This window comes from Dendropsophus ebraccatus, chromosome 3 (genome assembly GCF_027789765.1).
Source record: "Dendropsophus ebraccatus isolate aDenEbr1 chromosome 3, aDenEbr1.pat, whole genome shotgun sequence".
Classification (NCBI taxonomy): Eukaryota; Metazoa; Chordata; class Amphibia; order Anura; family Hylidae; genus Dendropsophus; species Dendropsophus ebraccatus.
The window spans coordinates 62,242,915-62,260,837 of record NC_091456.1 but is presented as its reverse complement, the minus strand read 5'-3'; the positions used below and the strand labels follow the sequence as shown (position 1 = coordinate 62,260,837).

The 17,923-nt window shown below is 41.7% G+C and overlaps 1 protein-coding gene across 5 annotated transcripts in view; it reads right to left on the bottom strand.

Moving 5' to 3' along the window:
• Positions 1–7,177: 7,177 nt before the first annotated feature.
• The window catches only part of KANK1 (KN motif and ankyrin repeat domains 1), a 139,389-nt gene continuing 128,643 nt past the window's right edge, over positions 7,178–17,923 (bottom strand). For all 5 annotated transcript variants that reach the window (XM_069961891.1, XM_069961894.1, XM_069961892.1 and 2 more), the window contains 5 exons: positions 16,146–16,365; positions 15,447–15,589; positions 14,086–14,286; positions 13,600–13,698; positions 7,178–8,124 (listed from right to left, as the gene is read on the bottom strand). In XM_069961891.1, the coding sequence (XP_069817992.1) occupies positions 8,059–8,124; positions 13,600–13,698; positions 14,086–14,286; positions 15,447–15,589; positions 16,146–16,365 (729 nt within the window). In that variant the 3' untranslated portion in view covers positions 7,178–8,058. The remainder of the gene's footprint in view (positions 8,125–13,599; positions 13,699–14,085; positions 14,287–15,446; positions 15,590–16,145; positions 16,366–17,923) is intronic.

Genomic DNA, 17,923 nt, shown 5'->3' with positions numbered 1-17,923 from the left:
GCATATGTCCTACGTTACGTTAACAAAATATGGCTTGCCACTCTCATAAGTATATGTGCCTACACAAGAGATTCATGTAATATTCTACAGCTGAAATGCAGGTTTCATACATGTGCATTCAATATTCCATAACTGTTGTCTAAAGTGATACTGTCATTAATATAAAATGATGGCATATTGCCCTGATGTGCCAAAAGTTTAGATTGCCCTGGGTCTTAAACTTGAGACAAGCTGTGATTGTTAGATATAGCCAGATGAATTGCGTGGCCACACACTCAACTTTCTGGCTGGCCGCTAGATTACAGGAGTGAAGCTCCATTATAGTCTATGGAGCCATTCTCTTGAAATCGGTCTTTACAGTAGAGTACGTGGAAATGCACTTTCCTCTGGCTATAACTAAGGCCGGGTTTACATATGTCCGGCGGTGCGGCGGCGTTTCCCTGCGGGCAGGAGAAAAGCGCCGGAGGAAAACGATTCATTGGACTGATCCCATTGTTTTCAATGGGATCGTTCAAAACATGCGGCGGGAAATATTGGCTGCCGCATTGCCGGACCGTTGGTGCGTCAGGACGCATCTTGCAGCGTCCTGACGGACCACCGCTCCGGCGCCGCACTCGTTGAAACAGATAGAGCGCCAGATGCCTGGCCGGGCAGGACGCATGCCGTTCGGCTCTGGCATCCGGCGCTCAGCCGAAGAGGAGTGCCATGCAGCGTCCAGGGGGAATGCCCCCCGCAGCTCTCCCCCAGTAGTATATAGCCCCCCTGTGTCCTCTCCCCCTCCCATATAGTCCCCCTGTGCGCTCTACCCCTCCCATATAGTCCCCCTGTGAGCTACCCCATTGAAAATGACAAGAAAACATATAGGGGGAAAAAATGTCAACTGAGAGCAACTTGTGACAACTGATGACAACTGATGGCAACTGATGGAAAATGATGGTTTTTAATGAAAAGAAGGATAGAAAAACTGATGACAACTGATGCATTTTTGGCATCAGTTGTGACATCAGTTGTGGTCAGTTTTTGGAAAAAAAACGCAACTGATGCAAACTTATAAATGTAAACCCAGCCTAATAATCTCAGCAGTGTGATCTAAACTTTTGACTTGCCCGGACTGTGTTCACACTGCGATTTTGCAGTCCATGTGGGTGGGAAGGCAGTGATGAAGAGTGGAGAGAAAGCAATGTATTCTGGGGATTGTACTGTGGTACTGAACAACTACTCAACCAGGATCTAGTGATTTCTGCCATCATAGGGGAGAGTACTACAGACCCACAAAAGAAATAGATTTTTGGTGGTTTCAGTACTGGGGCAGACAAGGAAGCAATGCTATATGCTTCTGTATCAAACCTGACATCACCTGACATCAAAAACAAGCCCAGGATTGCAGCTATAGCTGTTTTTTAGTCAGTCAACGGTCATGCGTAGCATTAGATTAGTGCTATTTTGCCATGAATTGCGCTAATTAAAGTTAATTTAGTGCCATATGTGAAAATAGCCATCGAGCCTGTAGAATCAGGGTCGGAAGGTGTCAGCTGCATGGTGTATGTACATGAGGAAAATCTCATAAAATTTCACTGCTATCATACACCACTGAGAAGATCATTAGAACTATCTAGGGAGGGTCTGAGAAAGCTCTCAATATAGGATTGTAAGGGCCGGATTATGTGGACTGATATTCCAGATAAGTGAGCCCCCATCTGCTAGATGCAGTACCTACTAGCACCTTAAGAGCAACTTTGATATTGGCCAGTTAACAGTGACATCCACATAAGCCTTATAATAGGTTGCTACATTTCAAGTGTCACTGTTGTTTGAAAAACCTTTTGACATTATAGAGACATGTCAAAAGTTTTGATCGTTCACACTCCGCACCAGGGGCGTAACTACCACTATAGCAGCCATAGCGGCTGCTATGGGGCCCGCCGCATCAGGGGGCCCCATGGCCTGCTCCTGCAATACACTGGGCCCCCTGAGCCGTCATCATTTGCAGCACCGGGTGGTCCTGCTGGTCTCCTGGGTTTTGCAAATGTCCCTTTAACTGCAAGCACTCCTGACCAGTGCTAGCAGTTATGTAGTTATGACTTCACTTGACCGTTTAGTGGTCAGTTGGGGGGGGGGGGGGGGGGGGCAATCAAAAGTTTGCTATGGGGCCCAGACATTTCTAGTTACGCCCCTGCTCCGCACTGATCATGTCAGTGAAAGAGTCGGACTTCATATACTTACATTATGAGCCCAACTTATCAAGTGACAAGGAGCAGGGAGAAGACTCTGCCCCAGACCGATCAAAACTTTTGACATGTATCTATGACATATCAAAAGTGACAGAGAAACTTTAAGCTCTTTTCATGTGTGTGCTATGTGATATATGAATGTATAAACATTTCTCCTATTATTTCTATGTGGGAACTTTTGATTTTTAGATGTAAATTTCTTAAAAAAAACCCAAATCTGATCGAATCTAATACAGCCTGAACGCAAAGTGGTCCAGGCTGAATTAATTGCAGAAAATTAGGAGAGGAAAGAAAAGGGGAAGAAGAGAGAAGAAGCAGGTCTGTGGGCAGTGAGTTGGTCTATGATAGAGAGGGAGAAGGGTGGTGGTACTTGTAGTAGAAATGGCTGTAGATGGCTAGGGCTTCTCTCTCCTGTAAATAGCACTCAGCTCTAGAACAATGGGATGCTGATGAGCTGTGGAGTAAGAACAACGTCATTACCTATGGGCTGGCTGGGCCCTGTAGTGTGCCACAACCTTTCTGGCTGACTTGTTACAGTAAGTGATAGGATTGTAAGCTTCCTCAGGGGGCAGACTGTTCTCTAGCACTATCCTTTTTCTTTTTTTTTCTGGTAGAGGTTTTAAGGAGCTGTGTCTTGATGGTAGTGGTGGGTAGTAGTGATGGACCTTTGGCTGGATCCATGCAACTGTATTCAACTCTTTACAGGTCTTTTTTCCACTTTCCTTTCCAGCACTGTATTTAAGCAACTTATTTAAAGAACAATGGTTTGTTCACACCCTTCCTCATCATTAGTAAGTAAAAATTTACCTAAATGGTTGGCAATGTCTTTCTCAATCATTCATTGGCACATGTTATGGGCAATTCATCTACGGGCATTTAAAAGCCCTTAGAGTAAAATAACTTCTTATATAAGGAAAGTGCTCCAGAGTGTACTAATTCATACAACACAGAGTGGAACACTGGGCTCCATACACAGAAACGTAATTAAATAATCTCATTTGCATATTGTACATGAAATGGTAGATTATAAATATGACATACACATGTGAAATATGAGTACATCTGGTAATTCTGGTTTGGTGAGCATAAGAGGCAGAATAATGAAGCATTAGAAGCTTTAGAGAAGATATTATAATGAATGACAGCTGTATAATCATATCATACCCAATGTAGGAACATTTAAAACTTTCACCCTTTGGATCATTTGGTATCATTGTTTTATGCTGCGTTTACACGGAACGATTATCGTTAGAATTTGCATGATAACGATCAAATTAGAACGATAATCGTACGTGTAAACGCAGCGAACGATCAAACGACGAGCGAGAAATCGTTTATTTTGATCTTACAACATGTTCTTAAATCGTCGTTTGTATAAAGTTCGCAGATCGTTCCGTGCAAACAGCCGTTCACCGATTTAACCTATGCGCGAGATAGGCTTAAGCGATCGCAAAATGATTTTTCCGTACGATATATCGTTCCGTCTAAACTCTGATCGTTCTAAAAAAAAAATCGTTACTTCAAAATCGTTAATCGTACGATCGGGTGAATTAACGCTCCGTGTAAACGCAGCATTAATGTAGTCAATTATTTTTGAAAATACAAGAATGGGTGTAGCCAAGCTAATAAAATTGTCATTCCCTGTAGACAACAAGAAGAAGCCTTAAACAGTCTTGACAATTTTTTAAATGCTGCCCTGTTGGAAAGTCTCTCTTTGGCAGATAATCTGTCAGATAATCTTTCTGTGTAAATGGACCCTAACAGGGCAGCATTATACAAATAACAACTAATGCCAGATAACCCATTTAAGCTGACCTATCAGGAGAAAAGAACGCTCACAATTATTACACTGTCTATGTGTTATTTTGGCAGAAATTGCAGAGGTAAAAATCTTCACAAAATTAGCAATATTTACCTTCTATTTACTATTTGCAAATATACAACCACAAAATGCACCCCAAAAATTGCCAACAGTTTTTTTTGTATGTAAATTACTATAGGCATATTTATCTCTGACATTTTATCTTCTTCTTTTAACAAAACTGAAAAATAACAAACCAAAAATACTCATGTGGGTTTTGCCTTCAAATTTTCCCAATCTCTGCACTCTGTTAACATCTGGCTGCACTGTTTTTGACAAAGGGCAAGTGGTTTAAAAAGGGACAAAATAGAGGCACAAATGTACAGCTAATCTGCAGCAGGCACAAAGGGAGATTCTATTACACATTTCCAAATGTACCATTTTTATTATAAAAGGGCAGGCACCTTAAATACATTAGTTGCAACTAGAACCAACTACCCTATCCAATATCATTGATGTAAATACACCAGTAGGGTGTGTTCACACCTTCAGGTTTTTAATTGCACTTATTGAATACAAAGCCTAAAATGGATCATAGATAGAGGACACATACAAAAGGTAATCCTGCATCTTCTCTTTGTAAATCCATTTCTTTCTTTGTAGTCAATAACTGCATTTAAAAAACTTGAACATGTGAACACACCCTTATAAACAAATGTGGGTGTTTTTATTGACATCACTGGGATGTGCGTTCTCTTACAAACTCCTCACAGAGGACCTGCTACATTGCAGCTACAACATCTGACATTTCTGTTTTAGTAGATATTAGTATTCCTAATGAGATACTAATGATGGAGGATCTTTTCTAAGAACTGTATATTGTGTTGATATTCCTTCAGTCAGTAGAGCGTGTCCTTGCTCAGTCTGAAACCGCACTGAATCAGGCCAAGCTGATAGTTCATCACTCCGTGTAATAAAGACAATGATCAGTCAAAAACGACAAACCATCATCATCGGACACCAGGCACGCTTCGCCACGTATAACAGTGATATACGGCCGACAACTGATGATTGTGTAAAAAAAAACAATAAAGCTCATACATACCTGACCACATTCCCTGGTACCTTGCTGTCTTCTGCCTGCAGCCGCTTGTGGAACTGCAGACCTGCAGCTGAGGCACCTGTCACTTCAGAGCCCGGCTCTGCAGTACTCGCGGCACTTGCAGGACCAGGCAGAAGACAGGAAGGAACTGGAAGTGTGGTCAGGTATGTCTGAACTTTATTATTTTACACTGGGCAAAAGCTGCACCAACATTGATAACGGCACGGTGTTTGTGTCGTGTAATAGGCTCAGTGAATGAGCGCTAATCTAGCATTTACATTATACATTAACACAGCCCGTAGACAAGGCTAAATATGATGAAATTCAGCAATTTTACTACGGGCAGGTAGGATTAGGGGTTAACTAACAGGTTTCCATACATTTAAAGGGTTGTGATTTACTGTCCTAATGCACTATTACAGGGTTTTCCCTGTATGTTTTGGGAAATTTCCTGGGCCATATAAGAAATGTACCCATAGATCCCAATCACCCAATGGAGGCCAGAAGTGTGTAATTTTTAGCCTTTGCTTAGGGGATTCAGTACAGGGCAGACATCTACACTATTACACAGGGCAGGATCCTGTATTCAAAAAAAAAATTACCATGTAGTATACATGGCAAACAGCTGATGTTGGGTGTCTGCACCCACAAGTCTGATGCTGATCACCTAGGATAGGTAATCAATAAATTTTGTCTTGAAGACCCCTTTAATACATTGCTTATATCAGTATGTGTGCACATGTAAGGGATAGATCACACTTCATTCCATTGTGGCTCATTCTTTTATATATGTGCATCTTAGCAATCCATGTAAAATTTTAAACAAGTCCATATATTGGAATACAAGGGTTGGTCACAACTCACAAGTAATCTTCTAAAAATGTCATTACAGATGAATGAATCTAGAGCATGCTGGGATACATCCAATCTTGAGCATACGGCATTTCATTATGTGTGGCTGCAGAAGTTGGATTCAGCCCTGAGGCTGACTGGAAAACATGGATACAGCCTATGGCTCAAGTTTGGATGGACCCGAGTGTGTCAGAGATTCACTCTTCTCTAGTGATCATAAAAACATCTTAAGTTCATCCCCTTACTATTGAGTTTTTCCCATCTTATAAAATGATGGATTATCTTCGCAATACGCTAACATTTTATGTTTGGTGGGAGACCACCCTGTTGTGCGGCCCTTTTGTTGTTTTTCCCTGCATGCTGTACACTGGATATCACTGTGCAAAACTAAAACGTGATACTGTGCAGGAAAAACCCAGGAGGGGCAAAAATCACTAAACTAGTGGTCTGGCCCAGTCACTGGGGTTAAAAAGAATCAGTCACTTGGTTTATGCTGCCTCAAATGAGGGCAGCATAAACTAGTGACAGAAATGCTGAACAGGTCAGTGTATTACTTACATCATTCTGTTCAGCCGTTCTCCTAATATGCAGGAGATTAGGATTGACAGTTGGCTGCCTATACATGGCATGGATAGATAACTGCCAATCAGCAGCTGGTGGGTGGAGTTTTCAGCTGCTCATGAATATCCAGGACTACCTGGCTCATGCACATATTGGAGGACTACTTAGGATATGTTCACACTGAGTAAAGCAAGCGGAATATCCAGCCTGTATCAGTGTGACACTGCTTCTCTATGGGACAGCACACGCTCCTCTGCTGCCGCCGCTCTCCGATCGGGGAAGTGACATGTCACTTCTTTGAGCGGAAAGCGGGGGCAGAAGAGGAGCGCACGCTCTCCCATAGACTGGCTATGGCACACAGATAGACGGGGTTCCGACACAGAATTCCGCCTGAATTACTCAGTGTGAGCATACCCTTATTGTCCATGTTATTCAGGAAGATATCTCTGTATTAGCTGCAAAGAACAATGTAAGTGATACAGCTTCAGCTTCTCTGTGACTAGTTTATACTAACCTTGGATAGAACAGCATAAACCTGCTGACAGAGTCTCTTTAAGTAGTCAGATCCTTACTGATTATAAAGGGATCACTAAAACCCCTGGTGCACAGAGGATTAAATATTTTACTAAATAAAAACCACATGATGAAAGTTTATTGAGAAAATATGGCAAGAGTCTAAGGCACTTCAAACGCTTAAAAACATATACACATCTAAGAGGAAAGACAGCCTATATTATATAAATATGCAGACAAGAACACCTTATACTTCTTATTAAGAGACATACATACTGTGCGACCGAAACCTGTGATTTTTATAACATTATACAGATATTAATACATAGTGCTAGACATTTAAAAATACATACATAAATATATATTGGGCACATGTCCTTAGGCCATGCACCATATTCTTCTTTTACAGATTATAAAATATGCAGCAAATACTGAATTTATGAACATTTGTAGATAACATTTTCTTTAATATAAAAGTTACATAAAACATAAAAGGTCACCTTTACTTAGTCCATTCAGATCTACTGAAGGCTCCACCATAGTTGACAGCTTATAGCCAGCTCGAGGGCTGCATGTGAGGACATTCCATTACTCTGTTCAGACCAGACAGTAGGGTGAGGATGCGTTGTATATAAATATTACACTCAGAACAATGCAGAAGGCACTATGGCACTCTCTAACGCAGGAACCACATGTTTATTGCTGGACATGTGATGTATTATTTCATAGACTTGCTGACAGTACGATTCCTTGGAACAGTTGTGTGCTCCTGCTTCCCGCACCTATAAAAAGGAGTCTTGGTGACCAGAAGCTAGTGCTCCACATATAGCTTTGATCCAGTTAAAAGACTCCAGGGATTCCATTTTAAACAGTACACGTCTATAGCTTTAGTCTGCTGGTGGGATCAGGCACGTAGACAAGTACATTCAGTATCTGTCATTAGACACAGTAATGGTTAGCAGCAGCTCCCAGGTGGCAAAGTCATCACTGTCTCCAGATTAACTGTCGAATGGACTTCTCTGTGTTGGACTCGATGGAAGTTTCTTGCCCAGCCTGGGTGTCCCCTAGAGAAAAATGTGAGAAGAATGTGACTGTATGAAAACATCAGAACATGGTATATCATCTCTGCTTGATTGTTTTTCAGTTTTATTTCCAGTAACAGCAAAATAAAACTAGTTCATTACAATACACCCCTTGCCATCACAACGGCCGTACTTTATACAGTGTGGAACATTGCCTACATTTCTATGGGATCCCGTGCGGACCCGCAAATAACTGACATGTCAGTTTTCTGCGGCTGCAATTTAATGAATTGCGGCCGTAGGAAACCCTGACAGTTCAGACAATGAAGCGAGCGGCTCCGGCCGCTTGCTTCATTGTGTGCTGTGGGAGGTTCTGATGCGGGCGCGCGCTGATGCTCCCACATCAGAACACTACTGCTATAAAGATCATCTGGGCAGAGTGTGAACATAGCCTTATGTTTTCTTCTTGCCTTCTTAGATCCATAAAATGTTTATACAAAGAAGTTGTACTTTTTTTTATTAGCAACCTTCATTTTAAGTGCTCTTCCTGATTATTAAGAGAATGATCCAAAATCTTTTTTGTACAGGAGGCATCTGCACAAAACAACCACACAATATAGTGTGAAGGCTACAGCATCCTGTGCATGCTCCAATATCATAGTGCAGTTAGGGTACTAACACACACTCGTATTGCCGCAGTGCACTGATTGGCTGACCGCCGGGAGCCCCCAAAGCAAGCCGGAGCAGGGACCCAGTATAGTATGTTCCCAGGCCACGGGGGTTAATGGCGCAGAGTTTGACATACAGTGGGATGACAATCCGCCGCAGATACCCTTAAAGTGATCCTGTCACCCCGGTTTTCCCATGTGCTTTTATTATTGGACAGTGTCACTAAGGCGGGGCTTAGCATCTGTTGAACCGACTCTCCCTGCCTCATCACAGGAGGTGCGTGGCTAACAGTACTTTACCTAGTTAGGGAGAGGGAGCTTAATGGAGGCTATGCCCCGTCTAGGTGACACTGTTCACTGATTAACAAAAGCGATTTAAGAGCATAAAGACGACAAAGGCACTTTTTATAAAAAATTTTGCAGAATCTAAGCATAGTGTGGATAGTGCAGAGAACCGCCCATAGAGTAAGGGGGGGGGGGGACACATGTCATTGCTGTCAGCATCTACTCATACTTTGGTAAGCTTCAGCCTGTTAGCTCTGCCTAAAGAGAACCTATTGCAAATGACATAGGACTTTTATAATTTACATATTGTTAGCAGATCTGATTATTTTCCTCACCATTATACAGAAAAAGGTTTTACTTTAATTTTAGCAACCAGAGATAAAAATCTGGTGGTTTTCTTTTTCTCTGGACCTGTACAAACTGTGCAGGAGTTCATTCATTGTGGCATTAGAATAACAAAGTGAAGCTTGGTGGTCAGATCAAGGTTGGGGGTTAAGCAATTTAGTGCTCTGCAATTTAACATGTCACAGATCCTTATGCTGCGTTTACACGAAATGATAATTTGCCCGGTCGTACGATTAACGATTTTGATGAAACATTTTTATTTTATATATAACGATCAGCATTTAGACGGAACGATATATCGTATGGAAAATTCATTTTGCGATCGCTTAAGCCTATCTCGCACATAGGAAAAATCGGTGAACGACTGTTTACACGGAACGATCTGCAAATTTTTTGCGAACAACGATTTTAGAACATGTAAGATCAAAATGAACGATTTCTCGCTCGTCGCTTGATCGTTCGCTGCATTTACACGTACGATTGTCGTTCGAATTCGATCGTTATCATGCAAATTCGCACGATAATCGTTCCGTGTAAATGCAGCATTAGAATACAATGAGAACTGACTCACCAATTTCTTCCATTTAATTCACCTAAAGTGAATCACATACATGGTGATTTAGTTCACTAATGGACCCTAATTGGCAGTGAATCAGTAACATGCAAATCAGGAAACAGTTTTCCTCACCTATCACCTTTTTACTTCCTACAGATTATTATCTATCAGCCTAATAATAAGATTTACCGGTCTATTATGCAGCCTAGCTAAAGAAGAATGACATGGTAGCTCAAAAAGGGTTAATCTGCTAGACTAGGAAACAGCTGCTTGTAAGGGGTTTATCTGTGTCGCCCACACAGCCAACCTGCAGCAGCCTCACCACACTGTGGAGTCAGGCCACAGTAAAGGAAAAGTTTACCTACATAGCTCCTTTCTCCTCCCATTCCATTATACATAAGACTCCAACATGTTACACTGCTGCTAATATAACACCCAGCATAAATTAATATAGCAGCACAGATCTTCCTGTGTTTACAGACAACCCCCCACACAATAGACTCTTCCACCACAGAAGCAGGAAGTCTCCCAGAACTGTCAAGATAGTAATCCTTAGGTAGCCATACACCCTTAACCCCTTAAGGTCAAAGCCAATTTTCGTTTTTGCACTTTTGCTTTTTCCACTTTATGTTTAAAAGGCCATAGCGCTTGCATTTTTTCACCTAGAGACCCACATGAGCCCTTATTTTTTGCGAAACCAATTGTACTTTGCAATGACAGGCATTATTTTTCCATAACATATGCTGCGAAACTGGAAAAAAATCATTTGCGCTGTCAAATTGGAAAAAAAAGGAATTTGTTTTGATTTCGGGGAGTTTTGCATTTACGCTGTTCGCCCTATGGTAAAACTGACTTGTTATGCATGTTCCTCAAGTCGTTACGATTACAATGATATATAACATGTATAACTTTTCTTGTATCTGATGGCTTGTAAAAAATTCAAACCATTGTTAACAAATATATGTTCCTTAAAATTGCTCTATTCCCATGCTTATAACGCTGTTATCCTTTGGTCTGTGGGGCTTTGCGCCATGACATGTACTTTCTATCGGAACCTTGGTTGCACATATGCGACTTTTTGATCACTTTTTATTAAATTTTTTTCTGGATTTGATGCGATCAAAAATGCGCAATTTTGCACTTTGGAATTTTTTTGCGCTGACGCCGTTTACCGTGCAAGATCGGGAATGTGATAAATTAATAGTTCGGGCGATTACGCGCGCGGCGATACCAAATATGATTATTTATTTGTTTATATTTATAAAATGGGAAAAGGGGGGTGATTTGGACTTTTAATGGGGGAGGGGATTTTTTTATTAATAAAAAAACAGTTTTACTTTTATTTTTACTTTAACTAGAAGCCCCCCTGGGGGACTTGTATATAGACAGCACTGATCTCTCATAGAGATCAATGCTGTGTATATACACAGCAAAGATCGATCAGATCGGTCATAGATTGCTGTGGCCTGCCGCAGGCCATAGCAATCTATTGCCGAGCTGGAATCAGCGTCATTCCGACGCGGAGGCCCGGCACGGGCAGAAGAACCGATCTCCCCCCCCCCTCCCGCAATCGCATCGCGGGGGGGGAGATCCGTCCCACTAGACACCAGGGACATGTGGATCAAAGCCTCTAAGTGCAGCTGTCAGGTTTGACAGCTGCACTTAGAGGCTTAATTAGCCGGCGCGGCAACTGGACCCGCATCGGCTAATAGAGGCACTGCCCGGCTGCACGTGTCAGCCGGAATCAGCGCCGTTCAGAGTGGGGTCCCGGCGGGACCCCGCTCTGAACACCCCCCGCGGCACCATGACGTATCAGATACGTCATGGGTCACTAAGGGGTTTAAAACTGACGGCGAAACGATTGTCCGTCCGTCAATTAGTTCTCCTGTCTGCCACCCGTCCTCCCCATACTAGGGAACTTTCCGCACGGCTGAGTGTTCCTGTGTTCTCTATGTGGAGGGAAAAGCTGCAGCCAGAAACAAAAGGGTCAAGTAGTGATTTTCCCATCAGGCCCAACTCCTATCTCCACCAACATCATCTATCAGTGCAGTGGTTGTTTGGGAGAGCCTCATACACCTTATACTGAAGGCTGAACCTGTCATGAGTGATTGATACAGCCGATAAAATTTAAAGAGTGTAATGGAAATTTAAAGTGTAACTGTCATGTTTTTTTTTTTTTTATTGCAGAAATCAGTAGTATAAGCGATTTTAAGAAACTCTGTAATAGGTTTCATCAGCCAAAAAAGCCTCCTTGTGTACTCAAGAAGCAATTTCTCAGCCTCCCCCCCTGACTTCTTATCTGTGCATTATCAGGCAAACACGTCTTCATTACAGAGAAGCCAGTGAAGACGGGCTCTGCTCTCTCCATTGTAAGCCTATGAAGGGGGGAGGGGCCGAGGGAGATGAGGGAGCAGGAAGAGGTGACATGAAGGTCAGCTGTTTGGAGACTCTCTGGGCACCTAAAACGCTAATTTCAGGGGTCAGAAAGGTCAGTGCTTATCTGTGAACTTACTGAGAGAAGATTGCAGGGTGTTGTGCTTTGCAAGACTTCTCCGTGCTCAGTCACTCCTAACAGCCCCTCCCCTCTCCATAGCCACATAATGGACACAGAAATCCTGCTTCTTCTGAAGTGAGGGGGGAGGCTGGGAGATTGCTTTTTCAGTCCAGAAGGAAACTTTTTTAGTACATAAAACCTATTACAGAGTTTCTTGAAATCGCTTGTACTATTGATATTTATTGTTTTCAGAAAAATGACCCTGAAATGACAGTTACGCTTTAACTGCAGTAGACTCCAGGCTCCCTTAAGGGTACCTTCACACAGGGCGACTCGCAGCGGAAATCCCTGAAGGTCCCTGTCAATACATTCTCGCAGCGGTCAAAAAGACCGCCGTGAGTATGTGATTTAGCCACCCCCTTAATCGGCTCCCGCTCAGGTAAAGTGTATACATTACCAGTCTCCTTGCTGCACGGGTCCCGGCTTCCTGCTCTCCCACCCAGCCAATCAGTGGCTGCGGCTGGGCAACACATTAATTGGCTGGGCAGCAGAGCAGGAAGCTGAGACCCTGTGCAGCAAGGAGACAGGTAAAATATACAGCGGGAGCCGATTAAGGAGTTAAGGGGGCGGCTGAATTACATACTCACAGCGGTCTTTCAGCGGTATTGACAGGGATCTGCCAGGACCTTACCTCATAGCGTATCTCGCTGCAAAACTCGCAGCGAGATTTCTGCTGCGAGTCGCCCTGTGTGAAGGCACCCTTAAAGATTAAATGCTTTAGCGCAATTCTTTGTTGTAATAGCATGAACTAATGTCTACATAAGCTATTTAACTTACCATTATTACCATTATACCTGCAGACTAGTTTATGTTTTTAGCATTGTGTCAGTATTTTAGAAATTAAAATCAATGTACAAAAACATTTATTACTAATTATAATTTACTTTTTATTTGTTTTAAGTAAGTTTTATTAATTATTAAGTTTTATTTATTATTTATTTATGTTTGCGCCAGACATAGTTCTCTATCATATCTGTGATGAGTATATATATTCTAGGGGATTCTATCATTCTTACCAGGTGTTTATCACGCATTAAAATGTTGTCAATGAAAAACAAAGTGGATATAAATTATGATCCTATAGATATTTATAGCAGGGCTGTACTTACTTGTGATGGGGATTTAGAAAAATTGACATGAGCATAGAGAAGGACTCCTATATCCTTATGACCAGCATCTAAGGCAATGGACAAGGCTGTGCTGCCATCCTAGGAACAATTGAGTACAAAGAACATTACACTTGCAGATTCATAAAAACTCAGGTAAAAAGTATACGCTTCCAGGATCATAAAGATACATGATTTTGTAAACTTTTTCTGTAACGTCAATGGGGTTGTCAGTACAAGCACTTTTATCATCCCATTTTAACAGGTTGCCTGTATGTATAAGTGTATAAGTGTCATTACTGTGAAACCGGCCTAAATAGATCATTTTGTACAGGTCTCCAGTCTCCTACATTCATTGACGTTTTATGTTCATCCAAATCAATACAATGGACAGGGAAATACTGAAGCCATGCAATATTATGCAAAAAAAAAGAAAAAAAGAAAAAAAGAAAGAGGTAATCTGGCAGCATCTTTGGGTGACTAACTTACATTGTCCTCCAATGCAGCATTACAGCCTGACTGGGCCAGTAGCAGCTTGACTATCTCCACATGTCCATGCTCACTTGCACACATTAGAGCTGTGGAGCCCTCGTCATCCTGGATATTTACATCTGCACCACAGGCCAAGAGAGCCTTGACCATATCAATCCTTCCATGACTCACGGCAAGCATTAAAGCTGTCTGACCGGCCTGAAAACAAACACATGTACATCAATGTTTTCATACACCTGGGACCCAAATATGAAGTAGAGAGAGCAAAAGATAAACAAGATAATACAGTAGAACCCATTAAATTGCCTGCTGCTGGCTATTATTCAGTAGGCAATTTGAGAAGGTATTAATTCTACTTACAAAGGATTATTGTCAAGAAGTAAGAAAACAAACTTACCGTTCACCACCTAAAGGCCACCCTAGAATTTAGCTTTTTCCGCCCTACTTTTGCTCTGTTTTATGTTGTTATCCTCCTAACAAATATATTACTAGCATTTCATGCAAGGCACTTCCAACTCCATAGGTTCAGGTAAAGCACTTGCATGGGCTCTCGAGGGTAACTTTTAGAGATGAGCAAACCTTGAGCATGCTCGAGTTCATCCAAACCCGATCGTTCGGCATTTGATTAGCGGTGGCTGCTGAAGTTGGATAAAGCCCTAAGGCTATGTGGAAAACATGGATATAGTCATTGGCTGGATCCATGTTTTCCAGACAACCTTAGAGCTTTATCCAACTTCAGCAGCCCCAGCTAATCAAATGCTGAATGCTCTGATTGGCTCATCTCTAGTAACTTTCTAACCAGCATTTGTAAGGCCGCATTCACGCGCTCTCTGAATATGGTCCATGCATTAAAAAAAATGTGCTGCAGAGCTGATTCATGTATATTCATGGACCTCCCGGCATCATGTATCATTATGATGCCAGGAGCGCCGCAACTATTTAAATCTTTACAGCATTGTACTGACACAGTATAGTGTTGGTAAAAAGGCACATAGATTTAAACAGTTGTGGTGCTCCCAGCATCATAAAGATACATGATACCAGGAGGTCCGTGAATCCAGTCCATAGCACATCTTCGATGCATAGACTGTATTCATGGAACGTGTAACTGAAGCCTTACTCTTAAATGATTGATGTCTTTCACGCGCTTATAATGTTCTCTATTAAGGTAAATGAGCAAAAAGCAACATTGTGCAATCTGGTTATTTAGCAAAGTTTGGATAAGAGGACAGAAATAAAAATCTCAAGTAGATTTTCCCTGTCAATTCCTTGAATTTTTTTGGATTTGAAAAACCAACGTGGCTATATAAGCCACTATCCTGTCATGTCAGAGTTAAAGTCTGTAGCACATACAGTACCTGGCTAGCTTTGGCATTGACATCTCCACAGCTGAAGAGTTCCTCTACCACTTGCATGTCCTTAGTCACTTCCACAGCTGCTAGGGCAGCAAGCATGATGGGAGTGTATCCAGCCTTGTTCTGGTGATTAACGTTGCACACATCTGTAAAGAAAGAAGCCATTGTAGTAGGCCTGAAGTCATAACGGATAGAAGAACAACAGTGAGCTGGAATCACCCGAATGAGCTCATTTTTTGATAAACTGGAACAGTAGATGTCTTATAAGTTGGACAATAATGCTCTCACATATACAAAGCTGTACAGATACAGAAACAACAATATTTGTATAATTCCCATCACCAAGGCATCTTACGCAATTGCCTGTCCCAACATGCCACCATATCTACATGCAATATACATATATGACATTTTGTTGCCTTCTACATCGTGGACTGTATCAGAGTTTTTATTAGCACAGTAAGAATAGAAATCTAAACTACTTTCCAACTTTCGGATGTAATTTTCCAGTAATGTGATCTGAAAACCATGTAAGGCGATGCCTGCGTGCTGGTCATCACTGGGGCATTTTAAATTGGCATTCTCATAATAAAAGCAATAACATGTAGTCTACGAGTACATTACTTTACACACATACATCTATGGACAGTACAATGCTCCTGTATCTCTAGAGACATTACATGGGCTGATTAAATGTCTCACCTGCATCCAGCAACAATTTGACAACCTCAAAATTAGAATGTGATACGCTATAGTGAAGTGCTGTGTTCCCATTGCCGTCAGCCATGTTGATAATGTAGCGAAGAACAGCGTGGGAAAGCTCTGCAAATGCAGCAATGTAATCCTCTACCATAGCTGGAATGGCCGATTTCTGACTTGACACACGGAACCATTCATTTTGTATGGTGTTTAAGCAAAGCCTCTGCAAAATACGTAATTCAGTACAAAACAAGATTATTTTCAGGACCTTTAGAAATAATAGAAATATTATTATCAGCTGTTTTCAATGAATAATGAAGGGCAGGACAAGATGAGTATAGGGTGCAATGTTTTTATGTTCTCGCCGGTCATGGCACACCTCCAAACTTGCAACAATGAATAATGGGGAGATTACAGTCATGCAACAGGCATAACATAATACTGTGCACTGGATCCCATTATCATGTGTATAAATGGTATCAAATAGTAATTACTATGTAATGAGCACAAGTGTGGGTGTTCAGTCATGTGGGAGGCTTTTCACATCCAGCAGAAGGGGAAGTCTATAGTTCATTTTGACCTGACTTCACAATAGTATAAGTAGCATGTCACTTATTGCAAATACTGCTTTTCACACATGTTGCCTGATCACTTCCTGCTTTTGACACCCCTAACTCTAACATTTATTTGTAAGTTCATGGCTCCGCATAGACTGACTGCTGCATTTAGATAAATAAGATTTGTTTTTAACCGTAAAATATAATTTATGTTTTTAAAAGGGTATTCTCATCTAAAAAAAACTCTTATTCTTTGTTAGATAATGCAGAAGTAAGCAATTTCAGCATCACTGCGTCCTGCATTCACTCTCCCCTCAGTCCCATCTACCCAACCACTAAACCAAGAAGTGAAAGCGGAGGATGGCATCGCCAGGCTAATTCACAGAGGTGAGAAAACCCTTTAATACTAATAATTAATATGTCCTGTGTAAATTACAGACCAGTTCTTAATATCCACCATCTTTGGGTTCAGAGCTCTTCAAGAGCCTTTTTCAGCACTTGTCTTCCAAAAACAATGCCTTCTCATACTAAAGGATGCCGCACAGTGATCAGGAGCTTGCAACAGGTCTGGCTTCCTAACACTCTGCAATCAGCTGTTATGGAAGAAACTGTGGCTGGCCATACATTACCCAGGGTCATTGTTATAACGCTATAGTAGGGAAAAGAGAATTTCGCAAGTAGCGGAAAAGGAATGGGTTTTACCAGACAACCTATTCAACCACTTTTCTCCCAAACTTTACAGAGACACAGTGTAAACCAGGTGTACGGAACCTTGGCTCCCCAGCTGTTGCAAAACTACAGCTCCCATCATTAACTGGATAGCTAAAGCTAGCTTTGGCTGTTCAGGTATGATGGGAGTTGTGGTTTTGCAACAGCTGGAGAGCCAAGGTTCCGTACACCTGGTGTAAACCAAACCTCAACAAAATTAGAAACCGTGGGGGGGAATTTATCAAAATTGTTTTAAATGAAAAGTGGTCTATATTATGCCTTTTGTCTTTAGAGCACTTTTTACCGGCCTAATTTATTAAAACGGCACAGACAGAGCCATAAATTTGGAGCAGATGAGTGGCTGCACCACATTAACCATTAAAATGCTGCATCTTCGTATTTGTTCCATTTTAAGGCGGAATTTGCTCCGTTTGTATCATCAGGACTGGAGTGCCTTTGCAGCATTTTGCCCCATTTTAAAAAACTTGCATTTGTTAAATTAGCTGTGGCACTTAA